The sequence below is a fragment of the Epinephelus lanceolatus genome, chromosome 16 (assembly GCF_041903045.1).
Source record: "Epinephelus lanceolatus isolate andai-2023 chromosome 16, ASM4190304v1, whole genome shotgun sequence".
Taxonomy (NCBI): Eukaryota; Metazoa; Chordata; class Actinopteri; order Perciformes; family Serranidae; genus Epinephelus; species Epinephelus lanceolatus.
The window spans coordinates 37,836,374-37,860,213 of NC_135749.1; the positions used below are offsets into that span (position 1 = coordinate 37,836,374).

Below are 23,840 nucleotides of genomic sequence, written 5' to 3' on the forward strand. Positions count from 1 at the left end.
TGAATAAACTGCCTCAACGTCCACAACTTTATTCACAGGGACACGCCGTGTTTCTACTTCCTGCTACACACTCAGTGGGTGATCAGCCTCAGGCTTAGATGAAGCAAACCTGCGAGCCAGCAGGTTTGCTTCACGGAGTATGTTGCCATAACTGACTCAGGGTTTTGCTGAACTGGCTTTGTGAAACAGAAAACTCAGAGTTTCCCTCATCTCAGGCTTAACATTCTCAGAGTTATCACTAATTCTACTTTCTGAAATAGGGCCCGGATGGCACGGCATATACACCTACAAGTGTTGTAAGCACCTTTTACACCGCCTCTATGATGCAGGAATTTCACGCCGCTATCCCGCCTCACCCGGCTGTGTAAAAAGTACAATCGTGGAATGGGGGAACAAGAGTTGTCTCACCTCAAAGCTGGCAGTGGAGGTAGTAACAGCACAGAAACAGTCTGTATAAACAGGATAGCCAGTGGGACGAGATCATGGGCGGCATGGGTGTTACATTTTGATGACAGGTTTTCACGTGATTTCAGGAACCTATCCGGTTCAGTTCTTTCAGCCTTGTGTGAAAGCTGCCAATCAAACTCTTAAACAACCAGACAGATACGGCTTTTCCGACAAATTCCCTGTCGTTCTGGTACCGGTTACGTTAGGATTCTTGGAACCAGTTTTGATCTGAACCATTGTAATCAAAGATGCGTCACCAATGAAAGTTGCTGTGAATTGCAAAAGAGAATTAAACAGTATTGGCAAGATGACGGATCACATTGATTACCTGCAAACTTTTGTTCTGTTATTACAATTTATGCTTATTTTATCCAAAAACAAGCCAACTATTACTGAGACTACTGCATGTCGTTTTTTCCATGATATTGTTGCCTTCTCCATCCTCTCCTTCCAACCTCTAGAATATGACACACCCACTGATGACATCATGGTTGGTACCTCAGGTAAACAACAACCTGCTAATTTTTTTTGTGTGTGTCAGTTGAGAACCAACTTTTCAGTTTCTGAGTGAATTTATTTTTGGTCAAAATGCTCTGAATGGTTCAAAATTAGGTGCAGGAACCCGAATGGAACCCGTTCCATGTTGGCAGAAAAGGAGTAAGAGAAACTACGTCTCAGTCTGGTTCAGTCTGGATCTCCTGATCTGTATCAGTGATGTTTAGCCTGTATTTACCCGAGATCATTTAGTAACTATGGTAACACGTTTGCAGCAGCCGTGCTTTTCCCTGATTAATCAGAAACTGGAGCATGTAGGCTTTAAAACCAGCTGTGTGATGTGATTGTGTATTAGACCAGCAACATCTCAGAGGTCTTGCAGTCTGAACTGGACTACAGCAGGAAGCTTCGTCAGGAGGCTCTTTATTCCACCACCTGATGTTGGACACAAGTTTTGTTTTTCCCAGAGTGAGCATCCGGTCCCTGAAGTAGAAAACACACCCGACGGCTTCTTGATACAAGCAGGAGCTATAGCCAAGCCGACCACCGAGACGCAACACCCAAATCTAGCCTGACAGAGGAGAGGAAGTGACATCATTCTGTAGTCACACCTTTTCTCAAACATCTCTGCTAACAGGAAGTCTGTTCGCAGCAGGGCGGGACTTGTAGATTTGTTTTTGGCCGGTAGGTTTGCTGCCAGACTTCAGTCATCCAGTGAGGCGTTTAGATGAGTCAGAGTTCAGGATGTGGACAGGGGACAGACTGTGACGCTGAACCAGGTTTAAAGGGAAACACGTGGACTCTTCAATCGGGTATCAACAGGTGAAGTTCTGATAAAATCTTCTTATATATTATCTAAAAATAAAGAAGTGAGATTCTATTACAAACTGAAACAAACTATCGCAGATCACACAGTTCCTGTTGCCGCTGTCTCTGTTGCCGGTTGTTGTTTGTTTGTTTGTTGTTTTTTGTGTGGCGAAGGACACGTCCAGAGGTGGACTGAGACGGACAGAAACAGGACGGGACGACACACAGACGACACATCAGCTGGAGGACTAGTCGTCTTCATCGTCGTCATCATCCTCGCCTTCGTCGTCCGCGTCTCTCTTCCTCTTCTGTCCCTGAACGCCCGCCTGGTCCTCTGTACAGTGAGAGAGAAAACTGACCTATCAGAAGAGAGCGACGGGATTCTGACTTATTTAAGTGCATACTAATGCTTTACTCACCTTCCTCCTCCTCCTCTGCATAGTCATCCTCATCGTCTTCCTCGTCCTGACAGGATGCAGTGACAGAAGAAGCTTCAGTGAGTCACAACTTCCACAATAAAAGACACAGACCCTTTTACTGTGAGTACATAGTAAGATGTTTTTGGGTGGGCGGGACTTAGCTGGAGGCAAAACAATTCTCCACAGACATTAGCTAACGCTAGCTAGCAAGTTCTGTTGACTTGTTTTAGACAATGGAGGAAGAGTGAGTGGTACATTCAGAAATACTCATTCTGAGTGTTGGAGCACACTCTGGCACAAACTGACCATTCATAAATTCAGAGTGTTCTCTGAATGTACCGTTCGGTTATCCAGAGCACCGCACTCTTGGAGTGGCAGAGCGCACTGCGTTAGCGGAGACAGAGCAGCAGAGCTCCGAGCAGAGTGAATGTGTGGTTAACTTAACCGTGTGTTAATTCATGTAGAAATCTGTTTTCTTGGTCCAACAGGGCTCTCATTTTAGTGTAGAGCATCAGATTGAATTTACCAACGCACCATGTCAGGTCACTTACTCTCTGGGACCGTAAGTATGACTTGAATAAATAACACTGACCGATGGGACCAGACTGGCCGACCCATATGCTCTCACTCGTTGATAGATAATGTCACAGGAAGCTTGTGGTTGATTACTATTCCAATCTTACAAAGGAGAAGGTCATTTTGACCGACAAGGTTGTAAAAATCCGGTCATAATCTATTTTTACCAGTCATTTTAATTTTCGTTTTTAAATGATAAAGATATTCAAAGACGTTTCGTTTTCATTCGTTTGTTTTTAATAAATCCAACAAGCAAGTTATAAAGTGTACATTAATAAGGGCATGAACGAAAAGATGAACAGACATCAACACACCGCTGTGCTTCAGTTCGGCGTCTGGTCTACACGCGAGCCGCGAGCGCTTCTGTCAAGCTGGATAGAGCGGATTGTAATATTACCAAACAGGAAGTCACAGACACAGAATAGACAAGAGAATCCAGCCAATTTTCAAAATAAAATACCAACAGCATGCACTGAGGAACGTGAGGGAATACCATGTTTATAATTTAAAATAACACAACAGTGCATAATCGAACACATTTTTCAATACCCTAATCACTTTATTACAATTTTAATTTTGTGTCACCGAGCCTTCAGACTACATAAATAAAATGGTCAGAACAATATGCCCAATTCATTCAGTGTTAATCCAACACACTCAATACATGGACATGCAATGACAAATTGTCATTAACTTATTACGTTATAAAAAACGATGAAAATATGGCCTTACCCATGTTTAAAATGACCTGTTGAAGTGAAAAAACGAGTACTGACGGGAACAGACGAGTGGAGTCGATGTTTAACTGGCGCGGAGAGCGCAGGAGAAATGCGTTGCCTGTGTGGACAGTCAAGCGCCTGCGAGTATACTTGCAGGACCTCTGCGGCACTAACGCACCTGGTGTGTCCAAGCCGTTATGTAAACAACGCTACATGAAGCAGATGAATGACTTTTTCTCTGCAGTGTGAAAACGGCAGACACTTAAACCACTGACTGTGCACTCCGTCGCCAAGTGGGCAGGGGTGGTAATTGCAACAGGTCAAATGACCGACGGCCTTCAGATTTTCCAGTCATTGTTATAAAAAACCGGTCAATGACTGAGAATATCCGGTTAACGCGACCCCTGCCCTTAATACACATATGGTTATTATCCCTGCAACAAGAAATACTTTCTCCCTAACCTGATATGAAGTGTGCGCTGCACACGTTACCATTTTTGATGATGACCTCCATCCAGTCCTTTTGTGTTATCACACACCATAGTTGTCTTTGTTTTTGTTGACGGCCAGTGGCGGCTGGTTTTGAACCATGACTCCTTCTATTCTGGCTCCCAATAACACAACAAGACCACATTTTATTTATTTTTTTTTTATTTTTCTATGTAGCCTACAGCACTGTGGTGGAGAGGCAGGTTTACCTCCAGCTAATAAAGTGACGCCATCATGACATCAGCCCGAAAAGGGTCTAAAACAGAAGCAGCTTGTTTCTGATTGGATGAAACTAACAAAGCTCTAAATCTGTTCATCACGTCTATGTCATGTGACCAGGCTGACCTCCATCAGACCGACTCTGTTAGGCTGTGGTTCTTAAATATACTGATATAAGTGTACAATGTCAATTTAGAAAATCACACAGATTTATGCTGTTTGTTATCGTCATTTTTTGGCTGTAAATAAAACATTAGAAATTATAAAATCATTCAAGAATTTGTGATTAAAATGTTTTCCCTTTTGCAAAAAAACCTCAAAACATATACATAATATAAACAGAACCAAATATCATTTTTATAAAGATGAACTATACAAGACAAATTTCTTGTATTGTCTGGAAATCACATTTGTCTTCAAAATAATTCTAAAAATACAAAATCAAATTTTATTATATAATTTAGGAAAAAAATATTTTTCTTATATTCAGGTGTGATTGTTGTGTTTAGAGAAACATAATGCCCCCCCCCCCCAAAAAAGTTTTTTTAGGAGACAACAGTGTCCTTCATGTTTACCAACATTTGTCCTCAGAGGCGGCCATTTTGGTGCTTAACCTGGTCAAGAACACGGTCACACCTGAAGTCACAGCTGAGGTCGATCCATCAGAGCAGCTCAGTTCAGATCAGGCAGAGAACCAAACTTAATTTCAAATTTATCTCATCAAACTTCACCTTGTGTTTCATGTCTTAATGTCCTATGTTCAAACGGTTTAAATCATAGAAGAAAGTCGAGCCCATTCAGTCGTGCAGTTTTATAAATTATGGAACTTAGAATTGAGTCTTTTGTTTTTGGATTCAGTGCGATGAACAGAGTCAAACAGATGTCTTATATTTTTAATATTTCATATTTCTTGTGTTTGCAGCTTCAGTCCGACGTAGGATCTCACTAACATTTTAAATCAAATTCCAAACCCTGGAATGACATCCAGTTCTATCGAGACAGATTTAGTGCAAATGCAACAATTAATGCTGATATAATCAGTGTCTCTGAAATAGTTCAAATGTCACAAAATTTATTGTGTACACTCAGTGGGTCTGATTCATGAAACGTGAGCAGAACGAATTTGTGTGTAAACTGTTGGCAGAAGAAAATGTACGCGTACTTCAGCATCCATCAATATGTTAGTAGCTCCGAAGCACTTTGGTTGAGTGTAACTGTTACTGTTAATAAGAAGGTGTTGCGATCACTACGACTGGATAGTGTATTGCAAGTTTGTATATTTTGGCGTAAAACAACTGAAATACATTGTCAGTGAACATTTTGACGATTAATTTAGTTTCAACATTTTTGTGACTTGCCAGGTGTGTTAATTAGCAACTGGGGTGTAACGATCTGGAGTGATATATCGATTCAATGATCAATAATCCAGTATCATCGATGCAAAGTAAAAACATCGACCCACGTCATCATCTTTAGGTTACACTTTTATTTTGAAAGTCTGTGTCACCATCAAACAGCAGCAGGCAGACAACAAGCAGCCAAGAGAAAGAGGATGAGGATAACGTTATTTAACTCAAGAATAAATCAGCAGTGTGGAAATAATTTGGATATCGGAGAAATTACAGGTCAACAGACAGAGCACATGCTGTATGTGAACAATGTCATTAGGAGATAAAACACGACGTAACGTTACCCGCATGGCCGGACATCTCACTCCACTAACTTCTCACTAAAGCAACATTAGCTGTTGTTTCAACAATGCTGAGCTAAACGTGCATGCGGGCTGAAACTCAACCAAGCTGTTCTGTCAGGAGATACAGAGACTTAAACCAACAGTAAGTGAGAAAAATAATAACAGTACATGTAATTTGTTAAGCTATGAGAAGAGGAAAAACAGTCACAAATTTATGCAATGTAAACATGCTAAAGCTAATCATGGGTCACTAGCAAAAAAAAACAGTTGTTTTGTCTGTGAATTGTGACAGTTATTACTGAGCTGAATTTGATACTTAGTGGAGTCAGTTTAAAGTAAACTTCACTGCACTTATTTATGTGTTGTTTTTATCTTTTATGGCCAAAAGTGAAAAAGAAAAGGGTGGCAGCTTCTTCTGTAACAGACTGTGTTAAATGGGCATATAATAAAGTCTCATATCAGTTGCAGGCCCCTGAATCACATCGAATCAAAATTGTAATGTTGCAGACTTCACAATATCGGCTAATATCTTGTCATTGTCCAACGAATGGAAATAATATCATATTGTGATGAAACTGGTGATTTACACCCCTATTAGCAACATTATTTTAATAGAAATATTAATTCATGTTTCCCTCAAAAAGTATTGGCTGTTTCATTAGTTGTATATCCAGGGATGCAAACAGGTATATGGTCAAAAAAGAGAGAGCTTGTCAAAGCGAAATTCTGAATATTGAAATACACAAACACTAATTTGGAAGAATATTGTGTATTCCAAAACAGAACAAATCCATTAAGCCATCATGATCTTGCTAGAGGTCCAAATCTTTATACATTTCTTCATGCTCTTTACATTGAACAAAGCGGGTAGACTGGCCTACTACAAATAACATGTGAGTTTCAAACTAAGACATCTGAATATCCTGGGGCAAGTGCCCTTAAGTGCTGGATAATAGTTTTTACATCTGGACTGTATGATAAAAAAAGAACAAAGTTGAATGTTTCAGCAAAACTACCAAAACAGAGTGCAGTTCAACCTACCTCTTTCCACAATTTCTTTGTTTATAACAGCTACAAGGTCCTTGCTCACTCTGGAATTGATATAAAACGCGGAATGTTTATGGAATGTTTGCGTTGTTTGGCATGAAAATGACAACCTTAAAAATAGTCAGAGGCCACTGTATTAGTTAATCTGTCTATATATAGGATGTAGTATATGCATGGACTTATCAGCATTTCATAAGCAACCGTTTAAAAATTACTTTACAAATACATTATATTTACTACCTTTGAACTCTACCAAACCAACTAGCCGACCAAAAACGTGGAAAGAATAAATGAATGAATGAAAACTGAAAGTAAAGAAGCTGCATATAATGAGCCATTTTACTTTCACTGTAACAGTGCTGGTATGCTGAACAAGATCTGAATGATTTTACTTTCACTGTAACAGTGCTGGTATGCTGAACAAGATCTGAATGATGAGTTCATATTTCACACAGAATCTGGATCTGCACACTGCCTTTGAATCGTCCCCCTCTTGAAGTCGAATCTTTTAATCCTCTCTCTTTCTACAAATCTTGTGTGTATTCTTTCCATATTTCGCCCACTTGTTAGTGAAATAATTAAAGAACCTCCATTAATCGCGCAATTTAAATGTGAAAAGTCTCACTGACTGACTGTCACCTGTGTGTATGCGGAGAAGGAGAGGGGCGGAGGGAGCGGAGCTGTGGAAACATTCTGCAGTCCGACATACTATCATGCATTTAAATAACTTATTAGATGTATCCATCTAATTTAGAGAAAGGCGACATTTAGAGAGCAAGCCCAAATAAGCAACTCCACTTCAGAAACAAGCCCAAAGTCGTGGCTAATAAGCGGACCTGGCAACCCTGAGCCCTACACATAGCGCTCTATGATCTTTGCAGCACATCATCCAAATGAAAACAAGTGGTTCACGCTTGCACGTGCATTACACAGTTGTTTTGCCCGCAGCATTGTCATCTGCTCATTTCGTTTGTGTTAGTGGAATTATTTACCAGACTCTTCCACGTCCACGGCCACGTCTGTCAGAGCTTCAAATTTTCTTTTAAATTTTAGCAACAAACATTCAGCGGCAGAACCACATCATCAGCTCAAAGCTGCCTCTCAGGACACTTTGTTTTTAAGTGTCGTTCACTCTGAGCTCATTTCTGTATTATTAAACCTGAAGCACAATCAGTGAAACAGGAAGTAAAGTGCGACTGCGATTGTTTTGGTGTTCTCTGCCTGGTCTGGACAGGTGCATCATGGGAACAGACCTGTGTCTGAGCCAGCTATGGATCGACCTGTAGGCTGAAGCCTGAGTTGCCCACCTGATCGGCCCGGTTCACCTGAAAGCTCAGTCCCACCTCTCCTCCCTCTGAGCCGTCCTCGTCCTCCTCTTCATCGTCTTCCTCGTCGTACTCTCCAGTGGGCCCTGCCCCGTCCTCGCCGTCCTCATCTGTAAATACAGAGACCACATTCAGACAGAGAACAGGAGAGTACTGGTTATTAGTGGTAGGCATCACCAAAGGTCCAGTGATACAACATTATCTCAATACTTAAGACACAATACAGTATTACTGCAATTTTACTTATTGTGTGATACGCTGAGTATCGTGATATGTTTTCATTCTGTTCATCTCACTTCCAGCATTTTTATAGCACCAAATTGTATCTACTGATTTTATTATTCCAGTAGGCTTTGAATTTGCAATATTAATAATTTATATGCTTAAAAAAACCCCTCAATATTGCCAGACAAAATCACGATACTATACTGTATCAATATTTTCCCCCACCCCTACCAGTTATACTGGTCTCACCACTGAACACACACACACACACACACACACACACACACACACACACACAGGGTGTCCCACCTTCGTCTTCAGCCTCGGAGTCAGGCGCCTCATTGTCCTCCTGGTCGAAACCGTCCAGGTAGGTGACCTGAGGCAGCAGCTCAAACACACTCTCCCTGTAGTCCTCCAGAGATGTTATCTCACAGTTGAACAGGTCCAGACTCTGAAGGCTCTTCAGGTTTTGCTGCAGTGGGAAACATGGTGTTAGCATGTTAGCAGCTAAAAACAGCACACAGACAGGAGAGACTGATGTTAATGTGAAGCTGAACATATTAAGGTCTGCTTTTAGTGTCAGTGAAATAAAAGATTGAGGGTGGATTTAAAACACATTTAGACTGATGACTCATAATTGTCATAAATTTCATATAAACAATAAAACATACAGTACAGGCCAAAAGTTTGGACACACCTTCTCATTCAATGCGTTTTCTTTATTTTCATGACTATTTACATTGTAGATTCTCACTGAAGGCATCAAAACTATGATTGAACACATGTGGAGTTATGTACTTAACAAAAAAAGGTGAAATAACTGAAAACATGTTTTATATTCTAGTTTCTTCAAAATAGCCACCCTTTGCTCTGATTACTGCTTTGCACACTCTTGGCATTCTCTCCATGAGCTTCAAGAGGTAGTCACCTGAAATGGTTTTCCAACAGTCTTGAAGGAGTTCCCAGAGGTGTTTAGCACTTGTTGGCCCCTTTGCCTTCACTCTGCGGTCCAGCTCACCCCAAACCATCTCGATTGGGTTCAGGTCCGGTGACTGTGGAGGCCAGGTCATCTGCCGCAGCACTCCATCACTCTCCTTCTTGGTCAAATAGCCCTTACACAGCCTGGAGGTGTGTTTGGGGTCATTGTCCTGTTGAAAAATAAATGATCGTCCAACTAAACGCAAACCGGATGGGATGGCATGTCGCTGCAGGATGCTGTGGTAGCCATGCTGGTTCAGTGTGCCTTCAATTTTGAATAAATCCCCAACAGTGTCACCAGCAAAACACCCCCACACCATCACACCTCCTCCTCCATGCTTCACAGTGGGAACCAGGCATGTAGAATCCATCCGTTCACCTTTTCTGCGTCTCACAAAGACACGGTGGTTGGAACCAAAGATCTCAAATTTGGACTCATCAGACCAAAGCACAGATTTCCACTGGTCTGATGTCCATTCCTTGTGTTTCTTGGCCCAAACAAATCTCTTCTGCTTGTTGCCTCTCCTTAGCAGTGGTTTCCTAGCAGCTATTTGACCATGAAGGCCTGATTCGCGCAGTCTCCTCTTAACAGTTGTTCTAGAGATGGGTCTGCTGCTAGAACTCTGTGTGGCATTCATCTGGCCTCTGATCTGAGCTGCTGTTAACTTGCGATTTCTGAGGCTGGTGACTCGGATGAACTTATCCTCAGAAGCAGAGGTGACTCTTGGTCTTCCTTTCCTGGGTCGGTCCTCATGTGTGCCAGTTTCGTTGTAGCGCTTGATGGTTTTTGCGACTCCACTTGGGGACACATTTAAAGTTTTTGCAATTTTCCGGACTGACTGACCTTCATTTCTTAAAGTAATGATGGCCACTCGTTTTTCTTTAGTTAGCTGATTGGTTCTTGCCATAATATGAATTTTAACAGTTGTCCAATAGGGCTGTCGGCTGTGTATTAACCTGACTTCTGCACAACACAACTGATGGTCCCAACCCCATTGATAAAGCAAGAAATTCCACTAATTAACCCTGATAAGGCACACCTGTGAAGTGGAAACCATTTCAGGTGACTACCTCTTGAAGCTCATGGAGAGAATGCCAAGAGTGTGCAAAGCAGTAATCAGAGCAAAGGGTGGCTATTTTGAAGAAACTAGAATATAAAACATGTTTTCAGTTATTTCACCTTTTTTTGTTAAGTACATAACTCCACATGTGTTCATTCATAGTTTTGATGCCTTCAGTGAGAATCTACAATGTAAATAGTCATGAAAATAAAGAAAACGCATTGAATGAGAAGGTGTGTCCAAACTTTTGGCCTGTACTGTACATATATTTTTTGTTTGTTTTTTGTGTTGTTTTTTTAGATCACTGAACATCATAGGACAAAAACATTACACCTTAGTTAGGGTTTGGGGATATGAATTAAGTAATCTTTCCTTCCCTTTAATTTTCCTTTTTTACATGCATATTTCTCATATTCTTATATTTGGTTAGTAGTATTTTTCATTTTAGTACAGGATTGTTGTTGTTTTTTTAAGTTTATTTTTTTGGGCTTTTTTGCCTTTAGTGGACAGGACAGCGTGAAATGGGGATAGAGAGAGAGCGGGGGAATGACATGCAGCAAAGGGTTGCAAGTCAGAGTCGAACCTGCGAAGCACTTTTACCTGCCTGCAGGTCCCTATATTACATTACTTACGGTAAAAAAGACTTTCACTCTTCACTTCCACTCATACCTTAGGTAAAATACAGAGAGGGGCCATAGAGAGAAAGATACAGCCTCCAGCAGGCACTCAATTGTGCGCACGGACTCCTTCCTGCCTGTTACTGCCTCACCAGCCCAGTAAAGCCTCGAGCATCCCTGGCAGGCTCCGGGTAGACTCTCAGCCGTCTGGCTCTATCCAACAGCACCTAGCAGTAATCCCCACTATCCCTGGCACCGTATTGTAAGAACTCCCCAGTTATAAAAAATAGCGGCTCCATAGTATACAAACAAAAAATAAAGTGAACTGAATTTAAACTCAGTTTGTCTGACTTACATTTATCTCTTTCATATCATGAATGCATAGATCTATGCTTTTGATGTGATAACCAGCCAGCCTGACAACATAGACTACAGAGGCCCTGGACCTGCTGTGCTCAGAGGTGGAGCGGCGTTTTGATCAGGAGGGACTCCGCGTAGCTGCAGAGCGAGAGCAGGCAGTTCTTGAGGCGGTTTGAGAATTGTATTGTGGAGTTTTGCACAGCGGCGACCGGATCTTTGCTCTCAAACCACAAAAAAATGTGATGGCACAACAGTCTCCTTCAGTACATTATTCTATGCTTTCTTTTAATTTTCACATTGGCTAGTCATCCTGTTCAATTTGTCTTCTGATTAAATCGGAACCGTTGAAACAAGTTGTAGGAAGCCTCTGCAAGTAGGCTAATTGGTTGCTGGCAGACACTCTGTGCTGCAATAAAATGGTTAATCAGCAGTGCCGTGCACTGTAGAGCCGATGCGCTGCTGGTTCTGCCGGCCTGAATAGAATATAATGTCTATAGCCTTAGTGTTGTGTACAGCCTGACAGACTGAGCTGAGTAGTGATGTGCGGGTCGACCCGTAACCCGTGGGACCCGCAAATGGACCTGCGGGTCGGGCAGCAGTGATCGTCTGTTCAATCGGTCTGTAAATGATAGTTTGACATCATTATTATTATTATTATAATCATTAGGCTATTACTGTCACTGCATTGAGCAGGTGACAGTCCGTGGTCGTTTTCAAAACACACTTGTGTCAGCACTCCAGAAACCCCCTACAAAATGGGGGAAACAAACGTTGACAAAAACGGTTCCATAATTCATATTAAATTCAAAAGATAACGAAAAAATAGCAATATAAAAATATGTTAAAAAAAAAAAAAAAAAAGAATATCAAATACCACATTTTCATAATGAATACTTACCCATAGAAACAAATATCCGAATATTTGGGTACAGCCCTATCCCTACAAGGTTCAAAGTGTTCAGATTTCACGCAAACACTGTTATGAAATAAACTTTGATTTTTTCCTCCCAAGATAAAGTTTGTGATTAAATGACTGACTCTTTGTCTTTCTTCACCATCTTTTTAATGAGAGAGGACAAGCGTGTAACTTGCTGCAAGATACTGCTGCTTTCACTAAAACACACTGTTGCTGCTGTTGCGCAAGCTCACACTCAACTCAGGCTGTACTTCAATCCCTGATCACTACGCACTTTTAACTAGTCCCTATTATTAACTGGACATTACACAGGTAGCCACACCCACACGGTGACAAGCCCCAGACGCACAGCACTTTTTGGCCCCCCCACTTCTGAAATGAATCCAGTGCACCTGCCTTCGTACATGAGGCGCTGGCACTATCCACTATGCTAATCACTCCTCAGGGTTGATTTTTTACACTTATGAATGCGTGTCACTTTCAAAATGGCTTCTCATTATAATCCATTGCTGTCAACCACCTGTGCTCTCTTGTTAATCAAGACTGGGTGACACCCCCTACCAAGCTTATAAAATGTTTGCATGACTGCTGTCCACGCTTTTGCACCCTGACGAAGACCAATGAGGCAAAATCGGTCGGTGTTTTAATGTAAGCAGCCATGTATTTGAAATAAAGACTTTTTAACTTAATTCAAATGCATCTGTTCCTGCTCAACGCACGAGTGCCTGAAGTTCCTTTTTTCTTCCGATGTGCTGACCCTTTTCTTCAAGAGCACCTGTTTTTTCTTGAGTATAATATGATAAAGACGGTCCTCGAGCACACTCAAAGAACATGTTTTCTTGTGGTGTCCTTTCTAAAATGAGCAGTGGTGATAGTTACGATATTCTATTATGATCAAGGAGTTAATAAGCCATCATCGTAACCAATCATATCTTTGTTGTTTCAACTTTAACTTAAAAATCCTTCCACCAGATTAAAAAACACACATTATGTTGTGTCTAACTGTACGTTTTTATTATTTTCTTTGTTATAAAGGTCTCCAAATAGATCAAAGATCTGTTTCAAGCCCCTGTTTGGTCCAAGACGGCTGATGTTACATCATGATACATAAACTAGAATTACTGCCCTGCGGTTATATGTCTCTGTGAACCAGTCAAGTTTTTCCGTTTCTCTCTCAGTTTACATACATGTCTATGACAACATGAATACTTCACACACAGAAGATCTATACAATCAGCACAAGGATTAGTGTCACCAATTCAGTATCTGACCAAATGTGTCCCCTTCTGTTCCTGAGATATGACGTTGAGTAATGGACAGAAAGTGTCTTAAGCAGAAGATTATGATGTCACAGTGAAGCAGACCTTTGACCTTTTGGATTTAAAATGTTATCACTTCATCATGCTATCATATTAGACAGTAGTGTGAAGTTTAGTCACAATTAGCATATGAATACTTGAGTTATGACCAAAAACATATTTGACCTTGACATCTGACCACAATATTATAATCAGTTTATTCTTCAATCCAAGTGAACGTTTGTGCCATATCTGAAGAAATTCCCTCAAGGTGTTCTTGAGATATTGTGTTCAAAAGAATGGGACATGGGACAGACGTACAGACTACCTGAAAACATAATGCCTACAGCCCCGCCTATCGCCAGTGCGGAGGCATGATAAAAATATCCCCTTTCAGACATTAAGGGCTCTGTAGTTTTGATCTTAACTGTATTATTCATTAATATCCTTTATTTCTGTATGTATAGCACTTTTCAAAAGTAAAAAGTTAACAAGAAAAGAGTTTGTTTTTAAAACTATAAAAAAATAAATAAAACTCTGAAAGAAAAAGGAAAAACTCATTAAAAATCTTTTTTTGCTACATAAAATAATGTACAGACAGAAAACGAAGGCATATGCATGCATATGGGTGTGTGCATGTGTGTGCATGTGTTCTCTGACCAGTGCCTCCACATTGCTCAGTTCTTTGATCTTGTTCCCGCTCAGGTTGAGGTAGGTCAGGTTGGGACATTTCTCCGACAGAGTCTCCAGAGAACCAGACAGATTGTTGTCACTCAGCTCCAACTGACCACACACACACACACACACACACACACACACACACAAGGTTTATCACCACAGGAAAAACAGCTAACCTACCTAATCTACACACTTACAGATATCTGAGGAGGTGAGGTTTTTCCTGCAGCTGTTGGGACTGTTTCCATTCTAAGATCTGGGATCGTAAATGTATGATTAGCTGCCAGCAGATAGAAGCACTTCCATTTTCCAGATTTTAGCAGATTACAGGTGTGCCAGATGCCAGACTGTTACTATATGAGGCATCCAGATCATTATATACATCATTATGTGTAATAATCACAGCCACAGTGTGTTGCTGTGAACGTTTTGCTCCTCCTGTCATGGACTCAGTTAATCCCGTTATCTCTGGCAAACACTGCTACCACTATGTTTTGTTTGTGTGTTACTGTTCTGCCTACATGTAAGTAAAGCATACTTCAGTCCCTTGAAAATGCTATAAAATATCAAGCCATTGCTACTATTATTATTATTATAAAATACTTTCCTTGTATTTTAGTAAAGCTGCCCCCGAATAGTCGACCAAATGTTGGTTGACCAGAAAGGTCATTAGCTGGCAAGACTTCATTGGTTGCTTAGTTGCGGGGAAAAAAAACAACATGAAAGCTGCGCCGTGTCAAAATAAATCAAATCATATATGACTGGACCATGTGGGAATTTAATTTGAAAGGACAGACACAGGAAGAGACCACGCTCAGCAGTCAGACAGGAGTCACGTTACAAACCAATCACAGTGGACAGATATCTTTCCCTTCTTCTGTAAATATTCAGTCTGATAAATACAGAAAAGTTGATGCTTTTAGTGCAGGGCTACCCAGAGCTTTACATCTGTCCCACAGTCGATAGGCCTACACACTTATAAACAGCACCTGGAAGAAGATAAGCTCTGCTCTCAGGATTTCAACCTAATTACTATTACTGGATCACTGTGACACTGAAGAAAACTTCAAAACATCTCAGGGAACCCATGCACCTTCTTTTGTCTGTGATATTTTAGTAGATTTGTGGATGTTTATTCTGGATGGACACCAGGCTCAGGAAGTGTCAGTAACACTGAATGATGTCAACATGTGTGTCATGTCTCTGTGTGTGTGTGTGTTACCTTGCGTAGTTTGGGCAGTGAGGGCAGTTTAGCCAGCGAGCTTAGACCCACATTGACCATACTGAGGAACTCGAGCTCTGTGAACGCGTCCGTCAGACCTTCAACCTCCCCATCTGCAGAGCGACTGTTATCAACCACCAGCTCTGCTATCTGACACACAGACATACACACAGACATGGTCTTTATTACTGCAGTATATAGGACTGCACCATACCAAACTCAAGACACAATAAAGTGTCAGTTGAGCGTTTATAAAGTAGATTTATTACAATTTTATAGACAAAACATTACTGATTCATCAAGAGTGTAACAGTGAATAAATCGCTAACTGGAATAAGTGTTAGCTGCAGCCTTCATTGAAGTGAATGGTATTTTTTTACACACCAAGTTCAGCTCTCAGCAGCAGATCGCTGAACTTATTCTACAGACGGAACTCATAACATGAACGATGTAATATGAGAGATAGGTGTCTCACTCTATCTTCAAGGAGTCACACCAAAGGAAACAACTCAAGAACTTATTACTCGGTTCTACACAGAGTCCACACAACTGGCTCTGAGATCAGAAATCAAACTACCCAGGGAAGGCTCCTGTGCTCAGTATGATACTACTGGTCTGTTCTAATGAAGGAGTGCTCCTCAGCCAATCAGGAGCTAGAGGTAATAATACATTATTAAGGGAATTGTGGACTGAACTCTGCACCCTGGGCACTTGTTTGTACAGAGGTCTCATTGAAGTGATGTTAAGCCTTAAATATTAGGATGTTTTGGGACACTGCCTTTGATTGACAGATGGAACACAATCACCATCCTGCCTCTGCTCCATATATTGTTTGCTATTATTGCAGATACATCAGTATGCATCTTAATCACAATTCTTAAAGTAAAACATCAAAGATTGTTTGAGGGATTAAAAATTACAATCAACTGATGTATCACTATCAGACTTTTCAAACTCTCAAATACCACTATCTGGAGACTGCGGGTTGGCCACCATGTATCCACAGCAAAGCTGTCCTGCCACCAGGATGGCGTTACCATCAGTAATCGAGAATGAGCGGCACCACTAGCTAGCTCCCACCCTGGTGGCAGTAACTCGTAACCCTTGGCTTGGGAACCAGAGGTTCGTCAATTCAAGTCACTGTGTGGACCAAATATGGAGCCCTTGAACAAGGCACTAAACCCCCAACGTCTCAGGCGTCTGTCCATGGGCAGCCCCCTCACTCTGACATTTCTTCATTTAATGTATGTACAGGTCCTGTTTGTTCAGGTGTGTGTATTTCGGGCCAGTGTGTATATGACAACAGAGTGAAGAAAAGGGATGAATTTCCCCTCAGGGGTTAATAAAATATTTCTTCTTCTTTAAAGAACCACCAAGACTAGCTGACCAGTGCGGACTTAAGGGTGGGCAGTGGGCACTATATTTCCACGTTTACGCAGCTGACTGGCTGTCCGTAAGCAAAGCAAAGTGAATTATTGTTATTATTATCTTTTTTTTTTTTTTTTAGTTTTCATTGGTAATTTCAAATTAAAATGTGCATTTCATAATAACAATAATAATAATTATTATTATCATTGTGGTTATTATTAAAATAACAATGGGAAAATACACATAAAAGACAAGATAAGACAGAGTAAATAAGATTCAAATACACAACACACTCACACAGACACATACATACAAACATAAAAAATATAATTTAGGTTTGATACCAATTAATTAAATAAAAGTTATGTAAATGCAAGTCTAAAAAGAAAAGCTGTCTCCTCAATCTGAGTCTGGCATCCTCTGGAAAGCTGTTCCAGAGACGACGGCAAATGACACAGAACGCAGCATCACCGTACTTTTTAGTTCTACTCTGGGGGACATTTAATAGACCAGAGGTAGAGGATCTTAGGGATCTTGAGAGACCGTATTTGACCAACATATCAGACAAATAATCAGGAGCCAGAACCATGCTACAGCTCAATAAAGAAATGACCTGCGAGAAAAAACCCCACCAACTAGCCTACATTGGAGAATCAATGACTCAGACATCTAAAAAACACTTTAGAACAGTGGTGTCAAACGTACGCTCAAAACTGGCCCACCAAAGGCTCCAATGTGGCTCAGTGGATGACTTAATGCACCTAATATTGATGCATTTGTATAGGCTAAGAGGTGCCAAGTTTTAGGAGCAAGTTAAACACCAAGTGGCCTACTTCATGTAAAATGCTGCTTCAGGGGTGCTCCTACTCTCTGAAATAACACTGTGCGGAATGTTTTCAATAAGCAGCTTCAGTAGGCTACATAGGAATCTGTATCAGAAAGACTCTGTATCAGACTTCTATCTCAAAACAATATTATTGGAACCCATACTACAAAGTCTCTACCAAAACCTTTGAAATGTAAACGGTTTGTAAAGCAGGGATAACTTAACCTGCTTCCTTAATAGCTGCCACCTTAGTTTGTTGTGGTGATGTCAGCATTACTACACAGGAGTGGACATGTATGTAAAAAATGCACATGTAATGACAGCAAGAAGTAGATTGACTGATTGCAGAAAACCATATTGATATTGCATTTTTTCTCTAAGGCTGCTCATCACCTGTTTTGTAAATGATTGACAGTTTTCAGAATATACTTGTACCTCTTTACACTAAAAGAAAAAGGAAATAATTGGAGGTGTCATTATTTACAGGTTTTGTGCAATGGTTTTCCTGGTCCAGCCTACTGGAGATCAAACTAGGCTGTATGTGGCCCATGAACTAAAATGAGTTTGACACCCCTGATGTAGGATAAATATTGTGATATTGCTTTTGCTTCGCAGAATAATTAAAATCTTGAGGGTACAGGTACTAAGAGTGTGTCAGTATGAGCTCCCAGCTCATGGAGGACTTTGTTCAGACTGGCGGCTGCCTTTCCTCTCTGGTTCTTCTGCTTATGTAACGAGCAGAGACTCTTAAGTGTTTCAGTGGAACAGAGCAGAGCTTCAGCCTGCAGGCCAATAGACATCAATGAAGACACCACCATTACACTGTGCACTGTGTGTGTGGAGGGGGGTTAACCTACTATAATCTACATTTATCGTGTGCGCGTGGTGGGGGTTGTCTGCTGAGCCTCCACAACACATACACCATCTGCAGGCATCCCCCCAATTCATAAAACATGACACCAGCAAGTTGAGTTTGTATTTCTCAGTCTGAAGTGAATTAACTCTGAACCACGAGCACAAGTGTGTGTGTGTGTGTGTGTGTGTGTTATTTAACTGAAGCTGATCGGTTGGCAGTCCGGTTATGTAACTTATTCACACACATACACACACAGAGCACTGACTGCTTTATAAAACGGGACAATCCGAATAAAAGTGTTTTATAATAAATTTGTATTTAATAGATATGACATCACACTAACCATCAATGGTCGGTTATGTTTAGTTTAACAGAATCGACATCAGTAATCCATCAGGGCAGTAATCTCTTGTACTTAAAAGCCTCGTTGAGTAACGCCATTTTGATTGGTTACGACGCTGTTCTCCAAACACCGACACTGCCCGTTATACAGTCAACGCGGTACGGTAACAGATCGTAGTGTACCACGCCTTTTCTCGCTTCCTTTAAACTGCCGTGTTATGTAAACATTCGTCGATTTGTATAAACACAATTCCCTGTCGAAACAGCCGCTAATCCGCTTTCTGTAACGGTAAGTCGGTAACGCGTTACTGCCGAGCACGAGCTCTCCCACTCAAAATGTCTCTGTGACCGACCTCAGTGCGCCCCGCGTCCGCCACCGACCACGGTCGCACGGGAAATGTCGACCAAAACCTCAAAATAGACGTAAAATGTACGTTTGAGTTCAATTTAACGGAGATAAGTTCCTAATAACGGCGGGAGATTGGGGGTTTCCGTCGAAGTTTAAGCCGCTGGCGACTTAAAATGTCCGCTCTTCAGAGAACGACAAAGCACCAGCACCGATGTCGTTGTTGTTTTTCCGGGACGAAATCCCGCCGCGAGCTCCGAAATCACCCCGGTAAATAACCGTGCTGATAACAAACAACCACCGGCATGTTAAGGTTTATTTATAGTCGTGTCGTTTTATCCGTTTGAGTCCTCTGGGCGGCCGGTGACTGATTAAAAAGGTGAAACTTCCACGACATTAGTGCGTGAAGGTGTTTTAGACGATACACAGTTTAACGGAGAAGTGTTTGGGCTGCTAAACGTTTACCGGTAAAAACCGAAGCTGAAGCAGTTTGACGGTGTAATTCTTGTCCGTGGAGCCACCCTGAGAGTCGGGATTTCACCGGAGAGGAGGAGGGGGCGGGCGGACGGAGCCGCTGAGATGCTTCCACATCCATCAGGGCTCTCAGCCGGTAGTCGATCAAACTATAACCGGATCGATAACACGTTTAACGGATCGAATGATCCGAAACTTTCTTCGGTCGTAGTGTTTTCGGTAACCTCCATGTGATATAGCGAGGGGGGAGCAACCAGGCTCTGGTCGCACATCACCTCCCGGGCTATTTCAGGCAACAATTAAAATGTTATTAAAATAAAAGCGGCTCACCTCCGCCGGGCTCCGGTTCCGCAGCTCCAGGTTGATCCTCTTCTTCATGTCCATGTTGAAGTATCCGGTGTGCGCTGATTAGGATAACGGGCTATGGACAGTTGAGAAACTCCCTGGGATCAGAGCGGTAGCTGCTTTCCTCTGATGGCCACAGTTTGCCTACTGATCCTCCATGATACCTCGCGCCCTGCCCCCTCCCTTTGCGGCCCCGCCCCCCACCACTCAGGGTTGGCCGCGCGCCTCTCTGCCGCCTCTGATTGAACGGTGGGCACGTCAATCAGCATTGATCAGCGATAATCCACGAGCTGGGCGGGAATATCCCAAAAACCAGTGGCCGCCTGTGAACGCCTCATGGGAGCTGTAGTTAAATACCACAAATTAATCCTTATTTATTCATTTAAATGACAAAATCTCACGACTTTACCGTCAGTAACAGCGTGAGATACTCAGCTATTACAGACGCAAAAAGCACTTAAGTACAATTGTGAGGTACTATATTGGAATATAGATATTTTTAGCTGCTTCATACTTTCACTCCACTACATGTCAGAGCGAAATATTGTACTTTTTATGGGACTAAATTTATTTATTTATTGGATTTTAGTAACTTTACAGACTGCTAATACAAAATATAATCAATAAATTAATTTTTAATTAGTTTTTTACTTTGATTTTTACATTTTATTTTTTAAAATAAATTATGCTTTTATATCAACACTTTTTTAAATCCCCAAGGGGAATTCACAATCTACCCAGCAGTACATAAAGTCATTAAATGAGTTCCATCTTTACCAGCTGTAACATTAAAGTGGAGAACACCTTAATGCATCAATAGTTATAATACAATATATATTATTCTGAAATTAAATATTCTGCATCATAATCAATAATATAATAGCCTATATATTATTCTGCAAAATTAGTACTTTTACATTTGGTACTTTAAAGGGATAGTGCACCCAAAAATGAAAATTCAGCCATTATCTACTCACCCTCATGCTGACGGAGGCCCTGGTGAAGTTTTAGAGTCCTCACATCCCTTACGGATATCGGCGGGGGGAGCGGCTAGCACACCTAATGGCTGACGGCGCCCCAGACTAACATCCAAGAACACAAAATTGAATCCACAAAGTATCTCCATACTGCTCATCCGTAGTGATCCAAGTGTCCTGAAGCCCCGACATAAAAAGTTGTTTCGAAAAACATCATATGAACTCTGTTTTAAGCCTCACTGTAGCCTGTAGCTCTGGCTGCTTCAGCAGTCAGGGTACCGTTGGCTATGACATGGAGGTCTGTGCGGCCCTCCTAGTATATGCCTCCCCAGACCACCACTGACCCACCACCAAAAAGGTCATGCTGGATGATGTCACAGGCAGCGTAACGTTAACCACAGCGTCTCCAGTCTCTTTCGTGTCTGTCACATGTGCTCAGTGTGAACCTGCTCTCATCTGTGAAGACAACAGGGTGCCAGTGGCGGACCTGCTGATTCTGGTGTTCTCTGGCGAATGTCAATCAAGCTGCACGGTGCTGGGCTGTGAGCACAGGTTCCAGTAGAGGACATCAGGCTCTCATGCCACTCTCATGGAGTCTGTTTCTGACAATTTGGTCAGAAACATGCACACCAGTATCTGCTGGAGGTCATTTTATAGGGCTCTGACAGTGCTCCTCCTGTTCCCCCTCATACAAATGAGCAGATACCGGTCCTGCTGCTGGGTTGATGCCCTTCTATGGCCCTGTCCAGCTCTCCTCATGTAACAGCCGGTCTCCTGGTATCTCCTCCATGCTCTTCTTGAGACTGTGCTGGGAGACACAGCAAACCTTCCCAAGACTGCACCCATGGATTTGCCATCCTGGATGAGCTGGACTACCTGTGCAACCTGATTGGTGTACAGGTACCGCCTCATGCTATAAGTAGTGGCAAGGACACAAGCAGAACACCAAACTAGAGAAGAATCAGTCAGGAAGAAGAAGCAGAGAGCAACTGTCTGTGGCCCCTACATGTAAAACCATTCCCTTTTTGGGGGTTGTCTTGCTTTTGCGTCTCTATTGCACCTGTTGTTACTTTGATTTGAACCAAAGCAGCTGAAACTGATTCACAATCACGTGTGCTTCCTAAATGGACAGATTGATATCCCTGAAGTTTAACTGACTTGGTGTTAGACTTTGACCGTTAAGTGTTTCCCTCCTTTTTTTTTGAGCAGTGTATATATGTACCTATCCATATTCTCTCTCTCTCTCTCTCTCTCTATATATATATATATATATATGCAGTATGATACAAGCCTGTGCAATTTCCCACTGTGCAATATTTTACCACTTACTGTGCAATAATATTTGAAGGCTATATATGTGTATATTTACAGTAAATTTACTACACACCATGTGTATTACAGTTATCCTGTGCAAATATCAATCATGGATGTTCAGTGTGTGGTGAAAAGTGCAGATAGATTTTATATTATTTTATCTCATTTTTGTTTTTGTGACATTTACATCCTTTCGGGCAATCAGTTGCTTTTGCTTTTTGTATTTTCCTCCTGACCCTTGAGCTGCTGTAACATGAGATTTCCCTGATGTGGGATTAGTAGTTTTATCTTAATACTGAATATAGAGGATAGAAGTTTCTTAGTGACGACGACACGAGCTCCATCCACTAACAAAGAAGGCTCTAACCGAAGGCTCTGGAGATACAATTTTTAAAGGTAAATATCCTAATTTATCAGATTATAAACTGTGATTATAATCTCTGTAGTCACATTTCTTTAAGTGACATTATGGAAACATGGAGATTTTTTCTTGGTTTATGTCTGATTCAAGGTAAATGCATTAATCAGAATCTGTCAGAAGCAAACATTAATTTGCTGTGTTTGTAAGTAAAAAAAATAAATGAATGATTAAAGTTTATTCTTGACTATGGAACCAATCTTTATTTATTTTATTTATTTTTGCCTACAAGGTCAAAGTTAAGTTTAAGAAAATGGAAATTCGAACAAGTTTGTCTTTGAACAAAACACTTGTTGACACTTAAATAAGCCAGCTGCTTGCAGATTTTTTTTACTTCTTGAAAATATTTTTGTTAAATGTATTCTATTGGCAATGTCTTCACTTTTGTTATGTTACTTTTAATGGCAAAAAACATTTTCTGAAAAATAAAATAATACAAATAAAAAGTTTTCAAGCGGACAAGCCAAATAAGTAACTCACACCTTGATATTGTTTATAAAAGGCTGCAGATGTGTATGTTATATGTCACACATGAGGCTGATGCTGTTGTGTTACATGTCAGGTCCGTCACGCTTCTATTGCTTTGATGATGCTGGCATGCTGTCTAAAATCACACACTGGAGCAGCATGATGCCGCTGTTGTTTGGTTCTGTGTAAAAATGCAAAGGTGGCCTGAAGAAAAAGACTTCGTAGCTGCTCTATAAAGCCATCTATGTCTATGATATCTGTATATCATACACTGAATCATACTGAATATAATAGTTGTTGATGTTAAAAATTTAAAAACACATCAGTGAGCCACACTGTTACACTGAAGTAGACATAGCTCAATTTTCATCAGCAGAACAGTGCAATTTTAGTCCATTTTAAGCTTTCAAATGAAATAGTTTCAGGTGTGATTGTAGCAGCCAGCTCAGCACCTAAACGCCTCATGCAAACTTCAGGTGTCGCTGTGTGAAAGCATCAAAAATACAACTGAGAAG

At 41.2% G+C, this 23,840-nt stretch overlaps 1 protein-coding gene across 3 annotated transcripts; it reads right to left on the reverse strand.

The window, feature by feature from the left end:
• Nucleotides 1-783: 783 nt before the first annotated feature.
• Nucleotides 784-20,333, reverse strand: anp32e (acidic (leucine-rich) nuclear phosphoprotein 32 family, member E). Of its 3 annotated transcripts, none has more exons than XM_033637354.2 (7): nucleotides 20,134-20,333; nucleotides 15,592-15,741; nucleotides 14,352-14,474; nucleotides 8,771-8,933; nucleotides 8,219-8,346; nucleotides 2,169-2,214; nucleotides 784-2,083 (listed from the first exon to the last, which is right to left on the reverse strand). In XM_033637354.2, exons 1-7 carry the CDS (start codon nucleotides 20,185-20,187, stop codon nucleotides 1,998-2,000), a joined length of 750 nt encoding a protein of 249 aa, XP_033493245.1. In that variant the 5' UTR covers nucleotides 20,188-20,333; the 3' UTR covers nucleotides 784-1,997. The 3 variants fall into 3 exon arrangements, with proteins under 3 accessions (XP_033493245.1, XP_033493247.1, XP_078032198.1); XM_033637356.2 differs by having other exon boundaries at nucleotides 8,255-8,346; nucleotides 20,134-20,332; XM_078176072.1 differs by having other exon boundaries at nucleotides 8,237-8,346; nucleotides 20,134-20,332.
• Nucleotides 20,334-23,840: the final 3,507 nt, after the last annotated feature.